General features: G+C 34.6%; 3 protein-coding genes and 1 non-coding gene across 4 annotated transcripts; 3 read left to right on the top strand and 1 right to left on the bottom strand.

Moving 5' to 3' along the window:
• The first annotated feature begins 859 nt into the window (after positions 1-859).
• On the top strand, positions 860-5032 carry LOC147392138 (F-box/LRR-repeat protein At3g26922-like). The gene is made up of 3 exons (XM_086460217.1): positions 860-1928; positions 3415-3576; positions 3788-5032. Exons 1-3 carry the CDS (start codon positions 999-1001, stop codon positions 4082-4084), a joined length of 1389 nt encoding a protein of 462 aa, XP_086316343.1. The 5' UTR covers positions 860-998; the 3' UTR covers positions 4085-5032.
• A 3716-nt stretch (positions 5033-8748) lies between these two features.
• Positions 8749-11262, top strand: LOC147392137 (Tetratricopeptide repeat (TPR)-like superfamily protein). Its single transcript, XM_086417222.1, has one exon. It carries the CDS (start codon positions 9112-9114, stop codon positions 10396-10398), a length of 1287 nt encoding a protein of 428 aa, XP_086273348.1. The 5' UTR covers positions 8749-9111; the 3' UTR covers positions 10399-11262.
• A 5099-nt stretch (positions 11263-16361) lies between these two features.
• LOC147392136 (F-box protein At1g61340-like) lies at positions 16362-18357 on the top strand. The gene is made up of 4 exons (XM_086417361.1): positions 16362-16542; positions 17235-17541; positions 17624-17698; positions 17904-18357. Exons 2-4 carry the CDS (start codon positions 17290-17292, stop codon positions 18132-18134), a joined length of 558 nt encoding a protein of 185 aa, XP_086273487.1. The 5' UTR covers positions 16362-16542; positions 17235-17289; the 3' UTR covers positions 18135-18357.
• A 2135-nt stretch (positions 18358-20492) lies between these two features.
• On the bottom strand, positions 20493-20565 carry TRNAF-GAA (transfer RNA phenylalanine (anticodon GAA)). The gene has a single exon. It is a non-coding gene; the product is annotated as a tRNA-Phe (tRNA).
• Between the last annotated feature and the right edge of the window lie 3888 nt (positions 20566-24453).

Here is a 24453-nt window from a genome sequence, read left to right as displayed (position 1 = left end):
CAGAATGAACTGATTTTTTAGTGAAGATGATCTCTATCATTCTCACAAAAAATCAGCTCATTTCGAAAATTTTAACCTATATAAGACAAAACAGTTTAACTATGGTGTGGGTTGCCCTTATTAATTTGCGAGGATACTTTTTATAATTACCCGACACGTTAATAACATATTAGATAATTGAACGTGTCAAAATGGGTTATAGGATTGATGTCCAAAACCAAATCAGATCCATTATATAAACCAGTTAAGCCTCATCCACGGTCAAAAGATCTCAAGATGCATAAAATCAAATCCTTGTGATCCAAAATAAATCTCGAGGTCTTGTTTTACCCAGGTCAAGATCTTTTTTAAGGTTAGCAGGTATAGTGAGCCCTTTTGCCGCATTATGTTAGTCAAGAAAGTATTGAGCAGGATTTTTAAATTCGGTATTTGATCTCGTCATGTTCAGCTCCAATATCGAGTCGTCTCAAACAAGTTTTCCGATACGTTTGAGACATCTCGTGAGACGAATCAATAAATTGAACTATGACTTGTAAATCTCAGTTCAAAATTGACTTTGTGAGTTGGTCTCATTCAACCTTGATATCGAGTAAACTCGGATGATACGTCTCAGTCTCAAATGAGTTTAAAAACCATGGTATCGAGTGTTAGAAATTTGAGTCCAGATAAATGACACCCCTCATGGCGAATGACCTCTACGCCCCCGTCACAGTACCATAGATCATTTGCCTCGGAACATGCAGATCCAAAAATAAATCTATCTTTTGTGTATCCCAAGGCAAATGGTGTATCATTCCGTGATAGGGGCGTTTGTGAGAGGAGAACCGAGAACGTTATATTATCACGGATCTGACCGTGACTAAGCTCAACATAAACTCGTTAACGTCGTGTAGTTTTCGAGTTGGGTCAGAATTGCCAAGTCTAATAAACAACATTAAACCCTAAATAATTAGGGCTTTTCTTGTTGAAATTGGGAGTGAAAGAGAAAATAAAAAACCATGGCAGAAATCTTATTGATGAAGAAGATGAAGATGATTGATGCAGACAGAGACAGAATCAGTGAGTTACCAGAACCCATTCTCCTTCACATCCTCTCTTTCTTGGACATGAAACATGTAGTTCATACATCTTTTCTTTCTAAAAGATGGAGATATTTATGGATTTCTCTTCCACATCTAAGCTTCGATCACAATCTATGGAAAGATATCATAGGGGAAGAATCTCAGAAAGATGTGTTTGTGAATTTTGTGGACAAGGTTCTGCTTCAACGCGAGAGCTCCAATTTGCACAAATTTAGTCTCCGTGATTTTTGCTGCAATTCAGGTTCAATCGAAGCATGGATCATTGCTGCCGTAAGACGACATGTTCAAGAATTTAATCTTGAAATCTTTGCTCTGCAACCTATTAAAGTTTCTAGCATTGTATTTATTTCAGCCATTAGAACATTTAAGTTGAAATCATATCGTAAGAGCTTTAAAATTCCAATCCAACTTCCGGATACAATGTGTTCAGCTGCTCAGCTTAAGACTCTGGAACTAGTATCAGTTACACTTCCGAAGGGTGATTCGAATGGCGAGCTCATCTTGAATTGTCCAATCTTGGAAAATTTGATAGTGGAAGACTGCGATGATCGACATCTTCGTGCTCTTAATATATCAGCTTCTCAACTTAAGAACTTGGTTTTGAAAAATTTGACAAATGGCTATTGGGGAAATATTAAACAGTACAAGATCAAGATATGTACCCCAAATCTCAAATCATTTCAGTGGGAAAATCCCTTCTATAGGGAATGTTCTTTGGAGAACCTTTCCTTTCTGGATAGCGCATATATTATCTCATCTTTCAGAATGGATCCTATGTGGCTGATTAGGATTCTTAATTGGCTTCATAATGTGAAAAGTCTAACACTATCTGGTTGGTGTGTCAAGGTAAGCTTTTTTTTTTTTAAAAGACTCCTACAGAGGGTTCTAATGCACTCTTCCATTAGCTAAAATATTCTGATATATGCTTAACTTTGATAGAGTTATAAAATTTGGATATGGAGAGTGGGATTGATACTAAATATTGAACCCAAGACATTGAATGCATCTGAATGTTTTGGAATGTATCAGCTAATATGGTATCGATTTTTTTTCCTTGACTAAAACAACATTTCAAACTTTGGATATGGTTGAAGTAGACATACTCGGCTAACTGGATTTGGAATACTAAACTAATTGTTGTTATGGTTCGAAGAAAAAAATTAATGCTTGAACTGCCTTCATGAGTGGGATATGCAATCCACACTTCAACCCCTGAAGAGAAATGAGATTAACTTTTCGCACCTCTTAACACCTAGGTGCTTTTGTTGTATTGGGAAGGTTCGTTTCGCTCCCTCAAATCATTGTTAATGCAAACACAATTTAACGTTGCTAGCTAACATTTAAATTGTCAACTTGAAGCCTAAATTTCATTGCAAACATCTTTATTTCAAAAGTAAAGACGGGTAGTAAGTTTGATGCCCCATGCATGATTATATGTTTATAAATATGGTATTGATTTCTATCTGCAAATTGAGGAAACTATGTTCTGTTTACTTGTGATGGTATTCATCCTTATTCTTATATTCAATGATCCTACGTTTGTTGAGTTGCCCAACAGAAAGCTGACAACTTCTAATTCTTCATAGTACCATGATAAATTCCAGTAGGAATTCCAGCAGCGCTTTTGCACTATTCAACTTATGAGCAATAACTCGTATAAATAGTGTCTCTGTTGGAGACCAAAATAAAGATAATTAATAACAGGGGTGTGGTTGCATCTATAAAAAAAACCATCCACCTAGACTGACTCACTAAGCTGACTTTGGTGAGTCGGTGTTAACTACAACCTTCGACAACTGACTTTAAATTTGGAATAATGCTGAAGTGACATCAGGCTGGAACCTCATATCGCACTTCTTGACGTGAAAGTGGATGGGAACCATAGATGCTTTCATCGAGAGACGAGTAAAAAAGCATCTAGGATTCCTATCCACTTTCATGTCAAGAAGTGCGATATGAGTTCCAGCTTGAGGTCACTCCAGCACAACTCTTAAATTCGGTTTTGCTATGCCTACTCAAAGAGTTGGTGTCAACTCTTAAACAATTTTATCTGGATTTCTCACCCTGGCATGCAATCTTTTAGGTTGTTCTCTCTCTCTCTCTCCTCTATGATTTTGCTACTACCAATTCCTTTCTTTTGCATTTTTTATTTTTATTTTTTTGTTGAGCACACTAGATAAATGGTCACCAACCTATAAATATCCTGCTAATCACCCCAATTCATTTTTCTTTTTTATCCTTTAATTAAATTAATATTTTTCTGTTATTTGCTTCACAAGTACATTTCCTTAATTGTATTCTCATTTTTCTACTTTTCATTTCATGTGCAAAGACTTGTCCAGAATCAACAAATGCATTTACACAGCTGCCTAATCCATTTAGTAACCTAAGGTGTTTGAGGCTCACCAACTGGCGTTATAATTCTTGTATGAGTGCAATAGCGAACATATTAGCGGGCTCTCGTTTTATAGAAACTCTTGTCATGGAATTAGAGGTAATACCCAAACACTTGATTATTACTTTAAGTTTATGATATATTCAAAACAATTCTTTACAACTTAAACCACCTACATTAGCTCAATTTGTTTTGGGGATAACCCATATTGGGATCTGGTAATTATCATGTCTGTTTTCTTTAATTTATTTGAAATAAAGTTTTGAATCACAATTAGTATCATTCATTTATCCATTGTTCTGGTTATTAGACAGCATCCGACCCAAAATACAAGGAAGGAGATTGGGGAGCACGATTATCTTTCTCTTGCAAGTTTTATCACCTCAAATCCATTGAGATCCATAATATAGTTGGGCGTGAGGATGAACTTGAGTTACTGAAATTTTTACTTAAGAATGCAATGGTCTTAGAGAATATTACTATCACCACAATTAAGGCATGCTCAAAGTACAAAGAAAAGGAGTTGGCGGAATTTAGTAAGAAGCTACAATTGCTACCTAGATGTACAACAGTTCCAATGTTATTTGTCTTGAAGAGTGTAACTTGATCTTCCATTGGTTTGGAAGGGTACTATTCAGATTGGCTTTCAACCACACCATGGAAATATGTTACTTGAGCTTATGTCAGAAAAAAAAAAAAATTCCACCAAGAAATTTTTTTATGGACTACATTTTAATTTTAGGCACCATTTTTTTATATGTTTTGATACTTGTCTCCGTGGAATATTTAAAATTTTTAACTTCTCTTGCAATGGAATTTTCCGTCAGAGTGTTATTATTGTATTCTTGCATTCTTTCATTTTCGAAGTCAATAATTTCTATTGAGGGAGAGTTAACTCATCTTCCTAATACAATCAATCATCTGATTGGTATAGTAATAATTGAGATGTTGGCAAGCCTCTTTCGATTAATTTGACATTTATGCAAACCAATTTTTTCTCCAATTTTTTTTTATGGGATTTAAACTTGGGAACTCTTGGAAGATTTTTCTCCAATGTCTGTTCAAATTATTCTCTATCCTACCTCAAAATAGTAATTATTTTGAGAACAGACCCTCTGATGTTGAATTAACTATTCAACAATTATCTTTATGTTTTCATTTAGACCCTTTCATCTCAATAGTCCAAATGATTTGACACAAATATATTGGGCTAGTTATTGAGACATTTTGAGACTCCCTCCTATGCAATGTCTTAATCCTAATTAAGAGAGGTTCACTGAGACCATTTTAATTATCCAAAGTATCTAAAATCGATTAGTCAGGTCTGGGTCTACTATAATGGTCACGATCACTTTTTATTCTGTTCTGGGTAACCATCTTAAGGACCCATTAAGAACCAGGTCTCCTGTGGGTATCTGTCAAAGCTTGGCAATAGTTCAAGATTTTTTCATAGTCTGAATTATTTGTGAAATATGCATAAAGTATTCCCAATTATTGAAAATCCTGATATTTTGTTCTTGGAAGATATGTAAGAAACATTTTTCATTTTTTTAAATTAAAAAATTAATTTATATTTTTTTCTGTCAAAACTTCCAACAAAAATTCAATTAAGAAGAACCGTTCTATCCAGTAGTGTTTGATTCGTAACGAGTCCGGCCCAACTTGGGATTTGGAATTCAAGAGAAACTTTAATGGTTGGGAGCTAACTGAGGTGACATCTTTCCTTGATCTCCTGCATACATTTCATCTTAATGACATGATCAGGATAAGTGGGAGTGGATAAGGATTAAGGATTTGAGATTCTCGGTCAGGTCTTTCTATGACTGGCTTTTTCCCAGTGCAGAGCGATCCATATAGGGTTCCATCATTTGGTCCAGGTTGGTTCCATCTAAAATATCATTTTTTGTTTGGTTGGCCTCCCTTGGTAGGATTCTTACGTTAGATAATTTGATTGTGCGGGGTTGGATTACTCCCAACTGTTATCCCATTTGTTTGAAAGATAGAGAGTATGTGGATCATTTGCTAATCCATTGTTCTTTTTCTTACAATAGTTGGTCTACTTTCTTTGGTCTCTTCAATATTAATTGGGTCATTCCTCGTAATTTCTCATCGTTGTTAGTAGAATGGATCAGTAATGCTTTCCACACCAGAAAACGGATCATGTGGACTTTGCTCCCCTTAGCTATTGCTTGGGGGGTTTGGATTGAGCACAATAACAGAATTAACAGCTTTCATGCTAGTTTCTTGGAAATCTTGGGTTTTTTTTATACCTGTGGTCGAGATAGAGTATAGAGTTCGCAGGGACTACTTTTGAAGACTTCGTTTTTAGATGGCACTCCTTTTGTAATTATTAATGTTGTAGTTTTCCTTTCTTTGCTACTATTCGAGAGGTTCTCTCGGCCTCCTTGTATTTTGATTGCCTTTTTTCAATATATTATACTTCTAAAAAAAAAAAAAAATTCAAAATTATACTTGAATTTTCCTAATACTATATATATATATAGGGAGCCGTTCAATATTAGTATAAAAAAACAGTCGTTTTACCTTATGAAATGGAGCCATTTGATCGGACACAATCCAACGGATGAGATGGTTTAAAAAAAATGACTTCACTTATATTCTTTAGAAAATTGTCCAGACCTCCTTTCTCGACCCTCTCTCTCTCGCTGCAACTTCCTCTATTTCTCTCTTTCGCTGCAACTCACACACACACACTCTCTCTCTCTCTCTTACTACAACTCTCGAACTCCCCCCCCCCCCACCCTCAACTTTAGATTGTAGTAGACTAATTAACAAGAGCTCAACGAAAGCATGTACTCTCTCTCTTTATCTCCTCCCATCACTCTTTTTATATTAATTTTGGGATACTCAAAGCAAAATAAGGTTTTAATAATCTAGCTATCTATTTATCTTGTATGGAATGGGGGTTATTTTTTTCCCGATTTGATTTCCATTTTACAAATTGCAAGCATGCTTTGATTTGTATGAAATTGGTTTTTTTTTTTTTTCTTATTTGATTAAGACAAAAAATTTGTAATTATTTAGGGTTTAAACCATTTTTTTTATTAGGGATAAAAAAAAAAACCAAAACAAACTTCAGAATTTTAAAAATTACAAATAGAAAACACTTCTATTTCTAAAAATTATCTAAAAATCAACAAAAAAATTTTTACAAACCTCCCTTCTCACTGCAACTCTCTCTCAAATCCTCATTCTCTTATCGAGTGAGTTAAAGGTAATTTATACCCCTATTTCACTTTCTATTTATTAGGTTTTTTTTATGACTACAAATACTTTAAAGATGAATTATTTGTAGGGTTTTTTATTAGGGAGTTTTTAGTTTCTGATTTTTAGGGTTTAATACAAATGGTTATTTAGCATATAAATGTTTTTGATTTGAGAGCTTAATTAAAGATAAATCGAATAGTATCTTACACGAGTTCTACAAATAAATAAATAAATAATATATATATATATATATATATATATATATATATATATATATATATATATATATATATATATATATGATCCAACTTTCTTTCTTTTTGATTTATTTTCACTTACACAAAGAAACAATCAAATATCTTTGAGAACAAGGATTTTTAACGAATTTTTGAGATCCAATGGCCTATCGGATAGATGTGTTATTAACAATTATTTTCTTAGAAGTGTTCTTTGTTTGTAATTTTTAGAAATAAAAGTATTTTCTGTTTGTAATTTTTAAAATTCTAAAGTGTGTTTAGGTTGTGCTTATTAACAATTTTGTTTCAATGTTTTTATTTGAAAACGTGTCATGTATATGTATGTATTTTAGTGAATGTTTGGCTTACCCTTTTTTGAGGGGACCTGAACAATGAAGAGATCAATGTGATTATTGATTTCTAAGTCATTGTTTTAAAGCATTTTTCATGGTAGACTTTGAGAACAACCATCTAACTTGTCACTTTTTTTATTTTCATTGGTCACTAATATATTTAATTGGAATTAAATTGGATAGATACATTTTTTAAATCATATTTTTAGTCCATTTAATTATCATATTATGTATCCTTGAAAGTACTTGTAAGTTACAATGAGTGTTTTATCAAGAATTTTCATGTTCTGTAATACTTGTAAAGTTTGAATTGGTTGAGGAATCTGATAGCTTGTAGAGGGAAGACAATTGATAAATCTGGTGGTACTGAACATAACAAGAGTTTCATTATTATTCAAAAACTCTTCATCCTCTATAGGGGAGTATGGAATCGTTTCTTAATCTAACTCATTACTCACTAAAATTAGAATCAAGTAGTCTTACTTTAATATACTAAACAACTTACCCAATACAAAAAGAAAAAAAAAACAATAAAAGATAAAGGTTTATGCTAAGTACCGAAATATCTTAGTTAGAACTAATATAATATCAGAATTTTCAATTACTACTAAAATGTTGGAGATTCTTCATGGTTTAGTTAAGTTGGTTCATCATATAAATTGGCTCTTGTTTCACAATACGTTCTGCCTCTGCGGTGGAGCCGATTGTTGTTTGAAAGGGGAAGGGGTGATAGAAGAACAGAGAACTATGGAAGAAAATTCATCCAACATGAAGAAGATGAAGAGAATTCTCCATCATATTCTGTCTTTCCAAGACATGAAAGAAGTAGTTCTCACAAGCTTTCTTTCTAGAAGATGGTGATATTTATGGATATCTCCTCCCCTACCTAAACTTAGATAATCTTTTGTGGAATAAAGTTAATAGAAATTGGTTTATGCCAGTATACGTAGTTCTTGTGGAAGGGGTGACATGTGTACCCGTGTAATATCCTACGCTGCCTATTAAAATTTCAATTAATTAACTGATTTAATATAACTTAATGTTGGGAATTTTCTCTTTTATTCTTTTTTTTCTTTTTCACAGTTGGTGTTGAATTGGAACTCGAAAGCACTGAAGGACAGTTATTGTCCCCACACCATAATAGCATTGTATATTAACAAACTATTAGAGCAAGAATTAAAGCAATGTCTTCAAACCAGATTGAGGATTGAAGTAGGAAGAACTCAAAGTCCTCATAAAAATTAAATAGATTTTTTTTGCTCACAGTGCTTGTAGAATGGAGGATCAACCAATCACATGAGTTTGCATGTATTGAATGGCATCCATAATTTACAAAATTATCCTCGTTAGACTTGATGTGGCACACAGTAGACATTTTGTGAGTACTGTCACGAGAAATTTTGTGAGCAAAAAAAAAGTCACTTTAAAAATTAAAAAGGGACTATCCCGTGCATCTCTGTCTGGTGGAGTGAGCCCTGATAGTGTTGAGCCGGCTTATCGCTGCTAACAAGTGCCAAAAGCAAACGAGTGTCAAAAGCAAGAGTTTTAGGTCCAAGATTGGGAAGCAGAACGCTTGTGATCTTGAGATTTACCTCTCACCTAGTTTTCGTATGCCAAATAAGACTCAACTAAAATAGTTCATCGTCGACAGTGGTGGTCCTTTGACCAAACCAATTTTATATGAAGTTCGGTCCACTCTGGTTGGACCATGGTTCCGGTCCAGATTTTAAAACACACTTAAAAAGCATAAAAACATGAGTGTCAATACGATGTACTAGTCAACTAGCCCTTGTTGTCCTACATCCAAACATGAAAACATGAGTGTCTACAATGCCAACCATCAACGCTTACTTTCATACACTAAGCTCTTGGCTTCTCATGTCAACCAATCTCGTCATGACCAAGCCCTCGCTCTGTTCCACCACATGCACGCCTCCCCTGCCCTCACCCTTGACCCTTATGTCTTCCCCCTCGCTCTCAAGTCCTGTGCTGCACTTCACCGCCCACAACTTGCCACCTCTATCCATGCCCATATAACCAAACTCTCTCTCCTCTCCAACCCTTTTGTGGCCTGTGCTCTTATCGACATGTATGGGAAATGTGTCTCAGTAACCATAGCCAGAAAACTGTTCGACGAAATTCCCCAACGTAATGTTGTTGTGTGGAGTGCTATGATTTCGCTCTATTCTCGCTCTAACAATCTCTCCACTGCACTCCATTTGTTTGAAATCATGGATGTTTCACCTAATGCATCTTCTTTCAATTCGATCCTTGCCGCTTTGTCCGAATTGGATGATGGCTCTTCCAAAGCTCTTGCTTTTTATAGAAGAATGCAAACGCATGGTTTGAAGCCAAATTTAATTACAATTCTTGCTCTTATACCTACGTGCATCGGTTTAGCGGCTTTGAACCTGATTAAAGAAATTCACGAATATTCGATTAAGAATGACATTGATTCACATCCCCATTTGAGTAGTGGACTTGTAGAAGCCTACGGCCGATGTGGGTGTCTCGTCAATGCGAGGTATATCTTTGAACGAATGCCTGAAAGAGACGTAGTTGCATGGAGTAGCATGGTCTCGGCCTATGCACTGCATGGGGAGGCCAAAAACGCACTATTGATCTTCCAACAAATGGAATCGGCGAAAGTAAGACCCGATGCTATTGCCTTTCTTGGGGTGTTGAAAGCTTGTAGTCACGCGGGGTTAGCAGATGAGGCCCAGAAGTATTTTACACGAATGCGGAACAATTATGGTGTTGAAGCTAGCAGTCATCATTATGCATGTTTGGTTGATGTTTTGAGTCGAGCGGGAAGGTTGTATGAGGCTTATGAGGTTATAAGAGAAATGCCAATGAAGGTAACTGCTAAGGCTTGGGGAGCACTTCTAGGGGCTTGTCGGAGTTATGGGGAGGTCGAGCTTGCAGAGATAGCTGGGAGAGTTTTGTTTGAGATAGAGCCGGACAATGCAGGCAATTATGTATTGTTAGCGACCATTTATGCTGCTGCGGGGAGATTCGAGGAAGCGGAGAGAGTGAGGAGTGAGATGAAAGAGAGAGGTGTTCTGACATTGCCTGGGAGTAGTTGGGTAATAGACCATGACTGATTGAAGTCTGAGACCAATGAATGATTGTTGGCTCATTGGGGATCTTCTACACCAATGTTCAACGCTTTGGAGGGAAATAGGCAAATTAAACTTCTAATCCATGGACCTAACAATGTGACATCGCAGTAGTCTTGGGAATTGGTGCACACAACATCACATATGGTGCATGTGCAACGGTTGTCATACTGTGAGAATACATCATTGGACCCCCTCTCCCCATTTAACTTTATCAAAAGATGGACATTTTGTCGAAGGAATACATGTCTTTAGATATTTTCTATCTCAATCTCTGTATAATTTGAGTAACAAAGTAATTGGAAATTTTCTCCAATTGACAATTTTTTTAAAATTCCATTTACATTTGCAAATTATGCATATGTAACATTTGCAAATTGGGTTTGCGGTTGAACTGCACTTCTGCACAGCAAAACTCTTCCAGTGTTAAAATTGTCATTTAGTTCTAGAGAAACCACAAAGCTGGAAAAATCAAGATATTAGAGCCAAGAATTTCAGGTTCTTCTATTTGATTAAATATGTTATTATGTAAGGTTAATATTGGTACTTATGAGAGGTGGAATATTAATGATATATATATCTATATTCAAAGATTGAGATCTTTGCTTCAACCCTACAATTTGATCTCTCTTTTTTTTCTTTTTTCTTTTTTATATTGGAGATCTGTCACCATGAGATGTTAGTTCTTAATATAGATCACTTTGAGTTTTCTATTTTATGTTTGTCCTTCTAAAACTCTATCTCAATTACATCCCCTCTATTTTTGGCTGTTTGTAATTCTACTATTAATTGTTCATTCGGAGTTGTGCTTTCAAATGGGTTTTCTCAGTTAAGAAAGAAGAACTCTTGTATTGATCTTCCCGCATGGTGTGCTTCCTCTCTTTTGTTGCATGGAGAGGGTGTAGGGAGGGGAGTATTAGGTAAGATGCATCGTAATAAGGTGTATTGCAATACACCAAATCACATTCCTATGGAGTTTAGGATAGACATTTATGGAGATTAGGATAGATTCTATCTTTAGAAAGATTTGATTTGATTTGATAAGATTATCGATATTTAATTTATATTTAGGATTCTATGTTATTTCTATGCAAACCCTTTTGGGGCGTAATGTTAATCAAAGAAATCAATAGAATCTCATTTATCTTCAGTAACATTGTTATCACTGGAAATGCGTTTGCAATTTTATGGGCTCACCTTGTGGCATTGAAAAACATGATCCAATGCTTCAAAATTGTAGAGGATCTATGAACTTTCAAAAAACAAACTTAATTTTTTTTTTCTAATTTTTACCATTAAATTTTAATTTTAAATTTATGTGTTCCATGGAAGTTCGATTGTCGTCCCTTTTCAGAACCTTAGATTAAGCCAAAAATAAATTGTTTTTTCAATTTTCTTGTTTTTTGAATTTGAGTTTTTCCATGAAATCTGGATGGTTATGGTGTTGGATTGCTAATGTAGTACTTCAAGAGTGTGTTTTAATCATTAATTGGATGTGAAAAATTATTGAAGAAATCGGGGGTGCAATAAGTAAAAGTTGGGGTGTAACAGCTCTCCCTATAAAAAAAAAAAAAAAAGGGATGATTCATGATTTGATATATTTGATTCTCTCGTATCTCTATGCTTCAACCCTGTAAACCTGCCTATCATACTTTATTCATCTCCCCTGCACTTTTCTCTATGTTTTCTTCTTGTTAAGCGGCACTAAGAAGAAGAAAAGAAGCTTTTTTTTTTTTTTTTTTTTTATAATTTCTTTTGAGTATGGAAACCTAAGTCATGTTGGAACCACAAATAAAGAGAAGAAGAAAGAGTCATAAAGAAACCCAAATCACCGATCTTGATGAGGATGTATGTGATGAGGATGTATGTGAGTACATCTTGTCTTTCTGGCCATGCAAGATGTGATAAAGATTGGATATGGGTCAATTAGATGTCACAATTCATGGAAATTAATTCAAAATTTCAATTTCTGGAGATGTCTCAAAGTTGGAAGATGTAATGCTTTGTGTCCCACCTTTGAATGGATTCAAGGTTCCTTCTCCTATGTGTGATCTTCTTTCTAATGTTGATCATGTCAACGTTCTCACCATTAATAGTACATTTCTTGTGGTAATTTTCTTCTTATTATCATTCTTATTGAATCTTAATGTAGGAAAAAAAAAAAAAACTGATTTTAGGTTAGATTTAAAATGGGTTTCATTGCTTGATTGACATTGGAGGTGTGCTAGATTATTGTAACGGTTGTGGCATGTGGAGTTTGATAGTACTGGTCAACAAGGAAGTATTGTAAAGAAAATTTTCAAGGGTATTTTTGTAATTTCACTAATATTACGTAAAACCCTAGTTAGATTTCTTGGGGTATTTATATTTCTAGTTTTGGTGTAAAGGTGTAATCTGTAACCACTAGTTTTCTTCACAGTGGAATCAGTGTGATTCGTGAACGTACCTCAATCCTGAGGGAATCACATAAGATCTCTGTGTTTCTTTGTGTGATTGCATCTTGTGTTTATTTTTCGATTCGTTTTCTTGTTTCGATTGCATATGTTTTCTTAATAATTACTTTCTTGATGTTAGAAAATAGGAGCTTAAGCGGTCGAAAACTAATCTAAAAAACTTGAAGGAGATTCAGTTGGAAATACGAATTGATAAGCAAAGTTTAGTTTATGTTTAAAAAATATCCTCCTTGACAAGATCACCATTTGGAGTTCTAGCCAATCTACAAGATCTTCATTTTTCCTAATCTACTATATGTTTAATCACAACAAACTCTAGTGTTGTTTTTGGGTTGGCAGTCCCAATTATAAATGTTCTACTTCTTGCTCATGTATTTTTGTGGCCAAAATCTCATTTGCTCGTTTTTCAAGAAGAAACCAAATATTTTTTAGTCCACTGTAGAGACGGGTGATTTTTGCTCATAGACTCTTCAATGCATGTCAAATCAAACACTCAAGGGTAGTTTTGTAACTAGCAAAGTTAATTTTGTAAATTAGGGGGGTTCATGTGATTGGTAGATTCCGGATTTGTGTGAGCTCTGGGCAAAAAAATTTAGTTCATGAGATTTATGTTGAGTGCAGACTCATGCATGGAATACTCATGATGAAAAGTGCTAAAAATCCAAAAAGGTAAAAAACACTTAGAAAAATCAAATCATAGCAACAAATTATATATTGTGAAAAATGAATCGACTTGCATAAATTGATTATATGTAAGGTGGTGAAGTACCATCAATATGGGATAGGGGGAATAAAAGGATGTTTGTTTAGAGATCAAGAGATGATAACCCGCATGACTATGCATCCTATACCCTACATTTTGTAATTTATTGCATCTGATGGGTCATTAGATGAAAGAGTGATCTTTTAGTCATGCACCACCTATTTTGTCTTTAATAGAGAGTTCTAGGGCACAAAAATAAAAGATATGGTAACCCTAATCTTCACATCTCTTCTTGCAAAAGGGTCTCATTTACACTTTTTCTCACATCCTCTTATCTCCCTTTTTCTCTCATGGGGAATTCCCTTATATCAGGTATCTTCTCCTTCGACTAGACAAACAACATTGATGTATATTGACTTAGTTTAGATGGATGGTAAATCTATCATATTCACCATCTTCTTCATATACTCACAAAAAGGCCCTACTCATATTAATGTGAAAAATATTTGTAAAGAACAATTAAATTAGCCATAAAGAGATTTAGCTTCAAATTAACATGTATGAGATCTTCAAATAAATAGAAGTATGCATTGGTCAATTCACTATATAAATGGAAAAAGTAGGGAGGGGAAAATCATGTACTAGCGTTGGACGTAGTGTCTAAGGCATGCCATTGTGCATGTTGAAATGACCCTTCTGACATGGTATTTACTCTAAGATTATGTTTGGATTGAGAGAAGGGGAGAGAAGAGAAATTCATTAAGAGGAGGGAAAAGAAGAGAGGACAAATTCAACTTCTCTCCACCATGTTTGGATTGACAATAGAGAACTTGGAAAATTTTTAAAATTTTAAAATATGTTAAAAAGAGATCTAAGGGCAGAGTTGGAACTATAAAACATTTTAAAAGGATTTCTCTCCTCTTCTCTCCAAGTCTTTTCTCTTCTCTCCCCACTTAACAATCCAAACAAGAGAAATGGAGAGACTCATTTATTTTCTCTTCCCTTCTCTTCTCTTCTGTTCATTTCTCTTAATCCAAACATAACGTAAAAGCTTATCCTCTGTTTCAATATATTCCATTCCCCCTTAAGACAAGCCATTTGCTTCGATGTATAGGATGGGCTGAGATATTTCATTCTACAGGAATGACAAAAAGATATTATTTTTTCTTCAATGTATCTATATACAAAGGAGTGTATTTTGATACAAAAAAAGAGCCTTGTGAGCCAATTTTGTTAAATTTGGCAAAATGGAGATTTTTTTTAGTGGAATTGACGATCTAGCAACTGATTTTAGGATGTCGCCTTTCCTAGTTCGTTTAAGTTGAAGATGAAGAAGGGGATGAGTTCATTGGACTGAATAAGTGAAGGCACCCTTAAAAAGTTTTTTTTTTCTTTTAATTTTTTTTATAACTTTTTTAAAAGTTTGGCCTGCTCTTAAGAGTGTCCTAATGTGTCAATATAACTGGCCTCACCCAAACAAAATATAGTATTGATCCTCTACAGTAAACATATATATATATATATATATATATCAAATTTAAAATCTATTTTTACATGTTTGGTCCGGACTAGTAGGTCACATCCAATTTTACAAGAATCAAAATTAATACTCCAAGTAAAAAATCCTTAGTCCTACTAGGCAAACCGAAGCTCATCTTTGTACTTTCAGGTGGTTGTCTTTGGCTCCACCAACATGTTCCGCATTCCACACTAATCCTCTTGGTAATCATCTCCAACTTAGCTAGTGTGGTCCACAATAATCGTTCATGTCTTCACAAAATTGCACTGAATGGTTAGTGTCAATGGTTCACATCTAACACCTATGTATAATTAACCTAACATGAAATGTGGGTTGGCTACAACAGGAACATGCTATTAAGTGGTGGTTTCACTTACAAGATCAAATCATTAGATAAGAAGAAATATCTGAATATCAATCTCATCGGTTTCCACTGGACATTTTCACATGTACTCATCTATCAAATCAATCTTTTTTGAAAAAGTCACTCTAGGGTGACACAAAGCATTTACTGTGATTCTCACAATTTTGTCGTGAACATGCATACATAACCGTAAATGATTTTTACTCTTATCGGGAGAAAACATATCTATGATTATATGCACATCCCACATCAGATTGTGAGAATCACAGTAAGCACTTTTTGTCATTTCAGCATTTTTCAAAATCAATCTTTTATGTCCTCTCAACGTGTAGGTTTCTTTTACCTCCACATAAGTGGTTTATGTAAGGTGCTCACATCAAACCCGAATCAGGAGTAGTACTTTGGGGTCAAATATTTGACTAACACACACCATCGTGCACCAACTAAATGTCTAATGGGCTTTGCATTAGTTGACCAACATCATGTTGGGATGATGGATCAGGTCCTATGTAGTTATCAAGCTTGAAATTTGCATCACCATCCATTTTATGGACCTCTTCTTGATTTGACTTTCTAATTGAGGGCCCACCAAGTTCATGCTTTGATAAGTACATCTTGACACGTGTACGGCTAGATGCTCAATGCAGATGGCGTGCTGTTCAAGCAGCCGACATCACCGACTTAAACGGACCTTCAGCACAACGAACTTTCCTTCCAAACTCTATCTACTCTGTACCGGACACGTTTTCCTCTTACAACGGCTACTTTAGCGAAACTAAATTTAAAAAAGTAATAATTACGAAACACGTGTAAGTAACTCGTACACTTCGTAGATACAGCTGGGCCCTTAGATATCGCCACATAGACAGGCCGAATCAAAAGCAGGGCATTCGAGGTCTTTCGAGAACCCTCCTCGATATTTGTGTTGGGGTTTATAAAGGTCGGAAAATTGTTGGACAATTTTAGTCAGGTTTCAATCTCTCCTCAACTAGATTTTACAGAATTTCATAGAGTTAGGGTTTATCGCAGCTTCTGTGAGAAGTTAGGGTTTTATTCGTTTTCTGGTGAAAATTTCGTGGGTGTTTATCAGGTATGGATGACTGATTGATATTTGCTTTGGTAGTTTTTCAATATGAAACTGGTTTTTTTCTCAATTTCGATGAATGGGTGTTTGAATGTGTGGTTATTGGATGACTCTAGAGTTTAATACGCAGTTGTTTCTTTGTTTCTAATAATTCCCCCCTTTTTTTGTCCATGAATTTAGGGTTTGATGAAAGCGTTTTGCTGTTAGTTGAGAAGAATTTTGAATAAAAATGTGTTTTTCTTTAACTGCTTTTTGTTCATTTATGTTGAATGAATTGGTTCTGTGTCTGACGATTTAGAGCTTAATCTCAGTGCAAGGAAGCTTTGAATAAAAATTTGATTTTTGAAACTGCTTTTGATTCGATTTTGAAGAATGGTTCAATCTGGGGTTATGATTTATTGTCCAACCTATTTTTATTTTTATTTTTATTTTCTGGATTCCATTTCTAGTTATGAAATTGGGGTTTTTACTTATTAAAATGAGCTGTTTTTTTTTTTTTTTTTAAACTAGCCCTTGGGATTAGATTTCTGTTACTTTGCATAAGGAAGATTGAAAATTGTGATTTTTTGTTTCATTGATCTTGTGAGATAAGGGTTCCTCTTTGTAATCTGAGATTAGGGTTTTCTTTTGGTGAATGTTGTAGATTTTTCAATTTGGAATTTAAGTAATCTGGATTTTAATTATTGTATTTCTTACAGTTAATACAGAGCTTTGGTGGGTATCTGTTTCTGTGAGCTCCAAAATAGCTTAAGGATGGCATTGGGGAAGAACTGTTCTACTAAAATGAAGCATGTTAGTGTGAATTCTTCGAATTTCAATAGAGTAGATGAAGGATTAGGCATTGTTCGTCGTACGGGAGCAATGGGTAAGAAAAGAATACTCGTTTCAAACTATAAATGCCTCCATGATTCTCCTTTCGGAACACCATTGAAGAAGCCATATAATGCTACAAGAAATTTGAACTCCGAAAGGTCCATATTGGAATCCGTACCACAAGATATATTGGTATGTATTGTAAACAAGAAGCTTGCTTTGTATAAATCTATTTCGAGGGATTGGTTCTTAATAATATTTGTGTTCTTTGCAGGTTATGATATTATGTGGTGTGGATCATGAAGATCTTGATCAACTTTTCCATGTTTCAGAATCGATCCGGGAAGCTGTAAGTTCACAATCCTTGAAATCTAGTTAACATTACCAACTTTTACTAATGCCGTCCCAAGATATGTGCTAATTCTTTGGTGATTTACATATGAACTGGCATCAGAATCTCTCTAAAAACATTCATTTTCATTTTTTTTTTTACTTTGCCCCTCTCAGATGGTTCCCTGGTTTTTAATTCATCTTTACTGTTTGCCCTTGTATAGGCATTAATTGCCAAGCGCTGGCATTTTGCATTTCGCACCCCATCGAAAACTGGTAGTTCGAGACCTTTGAGTGATCCCGAAGAAGCAAGCAAAGCACCTAATGCTCCGAAGCAAGAACGGTGTTACAGGACCCGAATGAGTGGAAAAAAGCTTGCTGACATTACTGTTGCATTGTTCCATTCTCCTGAGGAAGAGCAATGGACAAGGAGCAAGTTGGGAAGAGAGATGTGAATTGTGTAAATTGTGATCTTTTTTGTAAGCATTATTTAAATTTTGATTGAGATGTGTCACGTGTATGTAAATGATTTGTACAAAGCATTCTTCAATTCCTTCATTGAAGATTTGTTTCCCCATGTTTATGTACCCTATCATGGAAAATTCCTTTTTTTTCTTTTTTGATATAATAGGATGTATCAAGGGGTTTTAAAGTAATCAAAATTCTAAGTGATGTGCATATGACCATGAGCATTGTTGTTGCCATTTTCGTTTATTATTTTCTAGTTCATTTAGCTGCTTAGTGTGGGTGGTGGTAGTGTGTGAGAGCGAGACATTTATTATTTTTGTGAAAAAAAAAATTAAAATAGTAAAGATGATACAATCACACAAAACACAAAGATTTACATGGTTTGGTAGTGTCTACATTCATGGAACAGAATAAGAATAATTTTCTCTTAAATTTTAAGATGTTAAAAATCTCTACTTGTATAATTGAGAGTTACTAACATGAAAAACTCCCAATTATAGGGGGGAGGTTTTGCTCCCCCGTTCTATGTAGTACAACATGATATCAGACATTTATACAACAATTTTAGCATCCCACATCTCATGTGTGCTTTATGTGTGTATGATTAGAGACAAATCAACTAAAGATTTTAATTAAGATGGCTTGGACATGTCTAATGAAAGCCAGAGTTGAAGGTGCTAAAAAAGGAGAGGATGTTGAAGACTTATTAAAGCCCCAATTTGGAGGGATATTGAAAGACCACATTGGAAGAGGAAGTTTTGAATCGAATAGAAGCTCCTAAGATTGAGATCTGCAAAGTGAGGCCTTGCAATCTCAATTATATGAAAAATTGAGTGGTTTCAACTTGTTTGGATGTAGGTAACATAGTCGAATCATGTAAATTGTCTCTCATCCCTTTTTTAATGTGCTAATGTTATAGGCTCTAGATAAAATTGAATGGAAGAGCAAGACTCGGAAAGTTCTGTACTAACAAGCAAATGGTGATCTGAGCTACAACTGATATAATCCAACGAAATGTACACTGGACCATTAGGTGGACTCGTTACTCCGTATAACCCAACTTCAAGGGCAGAAATTGTGTGTGTGTGTGTGTGTGTGTGTGTGTAGGAGGGGGGTGGCAATTGAGTATTTTAGATACCCTTGCATTTATGCTTTAATTTGAGATAACTCTCATTTGAGTATTTTGGGTACCCTTGCATTTATGCTTTAATTTGAGATAACCCTCATTTTCAACTAAAAACATGTTTCATTTGACCTTGTTCCCCCACTCTCTTCACCTCTCTTCAATTTCCGCTTAAAATATTTAGGTGATTAGACACCCCCTTACTCTTCGGTGAATATTTTAGATAACCCCACCTTTTGTTTTCAAATTGATGGCATGCCCCCTCTACCTATTTTTCTTTTCTAGACTAACAAAAAATGACCTAAATACCCTTATTTTCAAATTGTAATGAATGTTTTTTTCTTCTTAGAATTAGTCATCTTCAATCTTCAATCTATCATGTTGAACATTGTCTTAGTCACTTCTATAAAACCTTAGAATTTTCTATAAAAATCCCATCATCTTCTACTTCTTAAACCCCATCTTGTTCTTTCGATTTGAAGTTAAAAGTATCTATCTTAAGATTGAAAACTAGGATAAAATTTTTATTCAAAAAGTTGAAGATAACTGATTTTGGAAGATCAAATTTTAAAAGTTTTTTATTTTAGGTTGAAGAGAATAATGTAATCAAATAAATTGTCTATTAGATATCATAAGACCGAGGTTGAGGGGGGCATGTAGGCCTTCTAGTGGATGTTTAAGACAGCTTATGTTTTTGAAGGTAAGACTTCCCCTTGACTTGGGCCTCATCTCATAAATTAAAGAGAAATGACTTAAAAACCCTTTTCTTCATACTCTAACAAAAAACCTTTGAATTCTCTCCAAAACCATTCATTCATCTTCAAATTCTTCAACCTTACCATTAATTATAGTTTGCCTCCACTACAAGAAAATTCTGGCTCCGCCCTTACCACTATTCAATTTATTCTTAATATGTGCACCACTTCCATGGTTCTCTGCTACAAGTTTCATACTGTTATGATACTTTATATATGTTTTTCCTTTCTCTTGATCCATAATCTCAACAACTCTAGTCCCTTCAGAGCTTTGTTAGGTTGCCGAATGAGGTCTCTCCTTCTTTGAACCCATATGAAAGCAAAGAATCTTATTAGGAAAAATTCAAAAGAAAATGAGCTAAGGTATATAACTGTATATGTGTTTGGTAACCAAATTAACCAGTCAAAAGACCAACCTTGATAGATAATGCAAGTCACAGCTCCTACAGATTAAAAAATATTTAAAATGCGGTGAGCGTGGATCGAACACGCGGCCTTCAGATCTTCAGTCTGACGCTCTCCCAACTGAGCTATCCCCGCTTTCTGTCTACTATTTCCAACAAATTTATTTAGTAATATTTATATTTATTGCTCATCTGAAAATTATAACCGTTAGATGAGCACCTATAAGTATAACCATGATTGAAGGTCTCCTCCCTTCACCTAACCGTTCCTTCTATGGCTTTTTATGGAATCATTTTCTTGAGTTTCTTTTTAAACGGCCACGATATATAACTAGCATGCAATCTTTGTGAAAGTGAATCTTTTTATCAACCTCTCAAAAAGAGAAATCCATTAGCAATAGTTTGGTTCCTAAAGGAACCGAAATTGGAATTCTTAAATTCTCTCGGTTCCTATTAATTTCGACTCTCAATCAGTTCAATTTTTTGAATCCGGTTCAAATTCATTCCAATAAACAGGATCCAAAACTGGGATTTTCAATTCCAGTTAAACCAATCTTTGAAATCACCTTTGTCACCAAAGCAAATTGAGGTTGCCTAATCCTTTGACAATCAAACCATACCATGTCTTGTAGATGTGATAAAAAAAGAGCAATTATGAAAGTACCCAAGAAAAAAAATACCAAAACATATCTTTGAGAATTGACAAACATACGCAATTTTCTATGAAGTAAATATATACTATATTGGATTTAGAACAATTTTGAGTGTATGAGTAAAAAATTGCAAGCACCCCACCATCATTGACTAAAGTGCTTTTGGAAGAGAACAAAGATGATTTTCATGAAAAATGTCATGTATCTTGAGGTGTTAGAGGAAGATTTCTTCATCCACACCAGTGTTTTTGAAAATCGAATCGAAGATTGGATCAAAATCCGTCAAATAGGTTGCTTGAAACTTGTTCAATTTTTTTGGAGCAATTTACATTCATTAATTTTTTTTTTGAAATATGCATGTTATCCAAAAATTATTTATGTTTGTTTATATTTGGGGGTCCAACTCAAAACCAATTGGTTATGAGTGGAGAGGCCCAAGCTTATAAGGAGAGAGATGAGGCAATGAGTTTTCGATGTGGGATTAAACTCAACACGCCCCCACACATATGGGCTAGACTGGGCCAAAACATATAGAGATATAAATTGGGTGACGTGAAAAAAGAGAAAGGCCTGCTTTGATATCATGATAAATTTAAGAGTCCAACTCAAAACCAATTGGCAAGGAGTGTCTGATGTGGGACTAAACTCAACAGGATGGTTTTCAAAAACTCCATAATTTACTAACTGAACCAATTTTATTACTAAATCCGATTGGACCTGGTCGGACCACACACATCAATTGCATTAGCATTAAGAAAGAGGAGGCGTGTGTTTTAAGACATATATAAGATGAATACCTTCCCTGCATGCGATCAAAGTTAGTTGTGTCCCGCAATATGTTGGCCCAGGCCATGTGATAGGCCTGGCATGACGTTGAACTCATGTATGCATAGTGTATCCTTGGCTGGGAGAGCATGTCCAGTTGCATCTTTGTACCTGCATCCTGGTGTGAAGGACCACCACTTTTATGTCTCTTAAATCACGGTTTCCCGCCAACGGGCAGCTTTCCTTTTCTAGTACTCTTCTACCTTAAAGACTGGTTTAACTGGAAATGAAATCCTACATTGGTATAGAACTTCAAAATCAAATCCAAATTCGATTTCGAAACTGATTTAAGCTCTTCATTTTGCCCAATGTATTACTCAAAAATGGCTGCCAACCATACATTAGGCCTCATTTTGGAGGGCATCGTGTTCTATGGAAGGGAATTATTTTTTGAATCGTAATAAAATGACTCCCCCCACTTGTCATATTCAATCAACTTCCCCTGACATGACATGTGTTAGAACTGTAGATATGTACTCCTCGAAATACACAACTGAACTTTTATGGGGATGTGCCATTGTGTATCCTGAGGAGTACAGATCTACGATTCTCGTACATGTCACATTAAGGGAGTTAATTGAGTATGCCACGTGGGGGGAGTCATTTTATCATTACTCTTATTTTTTATGGTAGTGGAAGGGATTAGTTATTTGATAACAGTGTTTAAGATTTAAGAGTATTTATTCTCTTTGGAAAATAATTTTTTTGGAAATTTCAGTAATTATATTAGAAATTTGGACTTTTGATGATTGATTTCATATCTTAAAATATTTTATATGTATTTTATTCATTAACTGAAATATCAATGCAACTCATTCGAAAAATAGAGCTGAGGCCCTTCTCTCTTATGCCTAATTTTGGCTTCCCATGGAAGCAGGGATGCACTTTCAAGTCTTCACCAACTGTTAATTTGAACCCGAAAAGCACTTGTAAGGGCCAAAATTAAAATGCGAGAAGCGCTCACCAAACGTATTCCTGGTGCTTCAGTAATTTTAATATTTAGGTGATTGGCTACAGATATAGATCATCCCTGGATCCAATAATCCTGGAATAAGGGGAAAATAGATTTTGAATTAAATATGCAAAATCTCAAAAGATGGTTTGGAGGATCTTATAGATGGTCCTGTCTCTCCATGATTTTCACTAGAGAGCGTCTGATACTGGCATATACTTTCTAAGAGGAGACCCACCAATTGAAAGGCGTAGATGAGGGTTGGGGAGTCACATCATGTGAATCACTCACTCTCCTTTATAGGTTCTACTGAAATTAATGTGTCTTTTGGTCCATCCAGAATTTATTTCAATTTGGCATTTTAGCCCTAGCCCAATGGCCCAAGTAGTTCAATTAAATACTACTACCAAGATGGTGATCATCTCTCTCTAAACTTAAGGTGTTTTATAAAAATGGGAGCGTATTTAATAAAAATTACAAAATCATAATGTTATGAAAATAATTATGTACCTAATTTCATAATTATTTATATTCAAAAGAACGGTTGTATATTGCAAGATCATATTTGGTATTTTTTTTTTTTTTTTTTTTGCTTTGACAGGACACACGTATCATCTACATGCATGTGACAGTAGTTGAATATACCACTTTATGAGGAAGGGCATATAGAGATTAGAAGGTATGTCCTGGGAAGCAAATTCAGTCGTCTTTACCATCTCAACTAAACCCTGGTGGGTAGATCATCTTTGGTATATGTTGTTTGTATAAACCAACATTCAATTCAAGGGCATAAAGATAAATTCATCATTTGTTCTATGCAAAAATTTGTACTTTATAATTGTGCTAATAAAAATATAATTAAAAATCGAGTATAAAAGAATTTTCTTAATGTTAAGAAAACATGTATGATTAAGTAATTTTTGAAAAATGCATTATTGTTTTGGTAATTTCCTCCTTAAATTGACTAATAGGTGCAAGCATGATTTTAAGTCTCATATGAGATTGAGATCATCTCGATATCGTTCAATAGAAATATGGATATACAAAATGTCTCAACATTCACATCATCTCGTGAGATAAACAAGATGTCTCGGGCAATATAATTAAAAAATAATTTTATGACTAAACATATTTTAATCTATCTTATTTTATTTAAAATTATAATTATTTTAAGTTAAATATATGTAAATCAATCATTATAAATCAAGTTAAATGGTTTGTCTTGTCTGAAACAAGTTGACACACCAGAGACAATTTGGTCCATGGACGAGACGTCAAACTGAGTTTTGAAACCATGGGTCTAATTAATTAACATCCTTCTTGGGCTTAGACCCGTAGCTCGGTTGGTTTAACTTAACATCCCTCCTTACCTAATGAATATTAAATATTCAGGTTAAATCCATAAATCCAAAAAAGCTTGAAAGGGACCCTATGCTTAAAATTCATGCCCATTTAATCCTTTTAAATCTATTATTTTTTTCTTGCCAAAATATAGGGTTTCATTGTTCATTTAGTCCAAATCCATTAGCTATATCAGACCAATCAATCCTTTGGAGTATGAGAACTAGAAAGCTAAGTATCAAAGAAATGATAT

Source organism: Akebia trifoliata, chromosome 11 (assembly GCF_017979445.1).
Source record: "Akebia trifoliata isolate Shusen 1 chromosome 11, ASM1797944v1, whole genome shotgun sequence".
Classification (NCBI taxonomy): Eukaryota; Viridiplantae; Streptophyta; class Magnoliopsida; order Ranunculales; family Lardizabalaceae; genus Akebia; species Akebia trifoliata.
This window is presented reverse-complemented; position numbering and strand designations above follow the sequence as displayed.

What these genes read in the sequence shown, in the direction of transcription:
- LOC147392138 (XM_086460217.1), top strand. Translation starts at nt 999, where the DNA reads ATGGCAGAAATCTTATTGATGAAGAAGATGAAGATGATTGATGCAGAC. An exon ending in TATCTGGTTGGTGTGTCAAG is followed by an intron (nt 1,929 to 3,414) that starts GTAAGCTTTTTT and finishes TCATGTGCAAAG; the next exon opens with ACTTGTCCAGAATCAACAAA. An exon ending in CTCTTGTCATGGAATTAGAG is followed by an intron (nt 3,577 to 3,787) that starts GTAATACCCAAA and finishes TCTGGTTATTAG; the next exon opens with ACAGCATCCGACCCAAAATA.
- LOC147392137 (XM_086417222.1), top strand. Translation starts at nt 9,112, where the DNA reads ATGAGTGTCTACAATGCCAACCATCAACGCTTACTTTCATACACTAAG.
- LOC147392136 (XM_086417361.1), top strand. Translation starts at nt 17,290, where the DNA reads ATGGCATTGGGGAAGAACTGTTCTACTAAAATGAAGCATGTTAGTGTG. An exon ending in CCGTACCACAAGATATATTG is followed by an intron (nt 17,542 to 17,623) that starts GTATGTATTGTA and finishes TGTTCTTTGCAG; the next exon opens with GTTATGATATTATGTGGTGT. An exon ending in CAGAATCGATCCGGGAAGCT is followed by an intron (nt 17,699 to 17,903) that starts GTAAGTTCACAA and finishes GCCCTTGTATAG; the next exon opens with GCATTAATTGCCAAGCGCTG.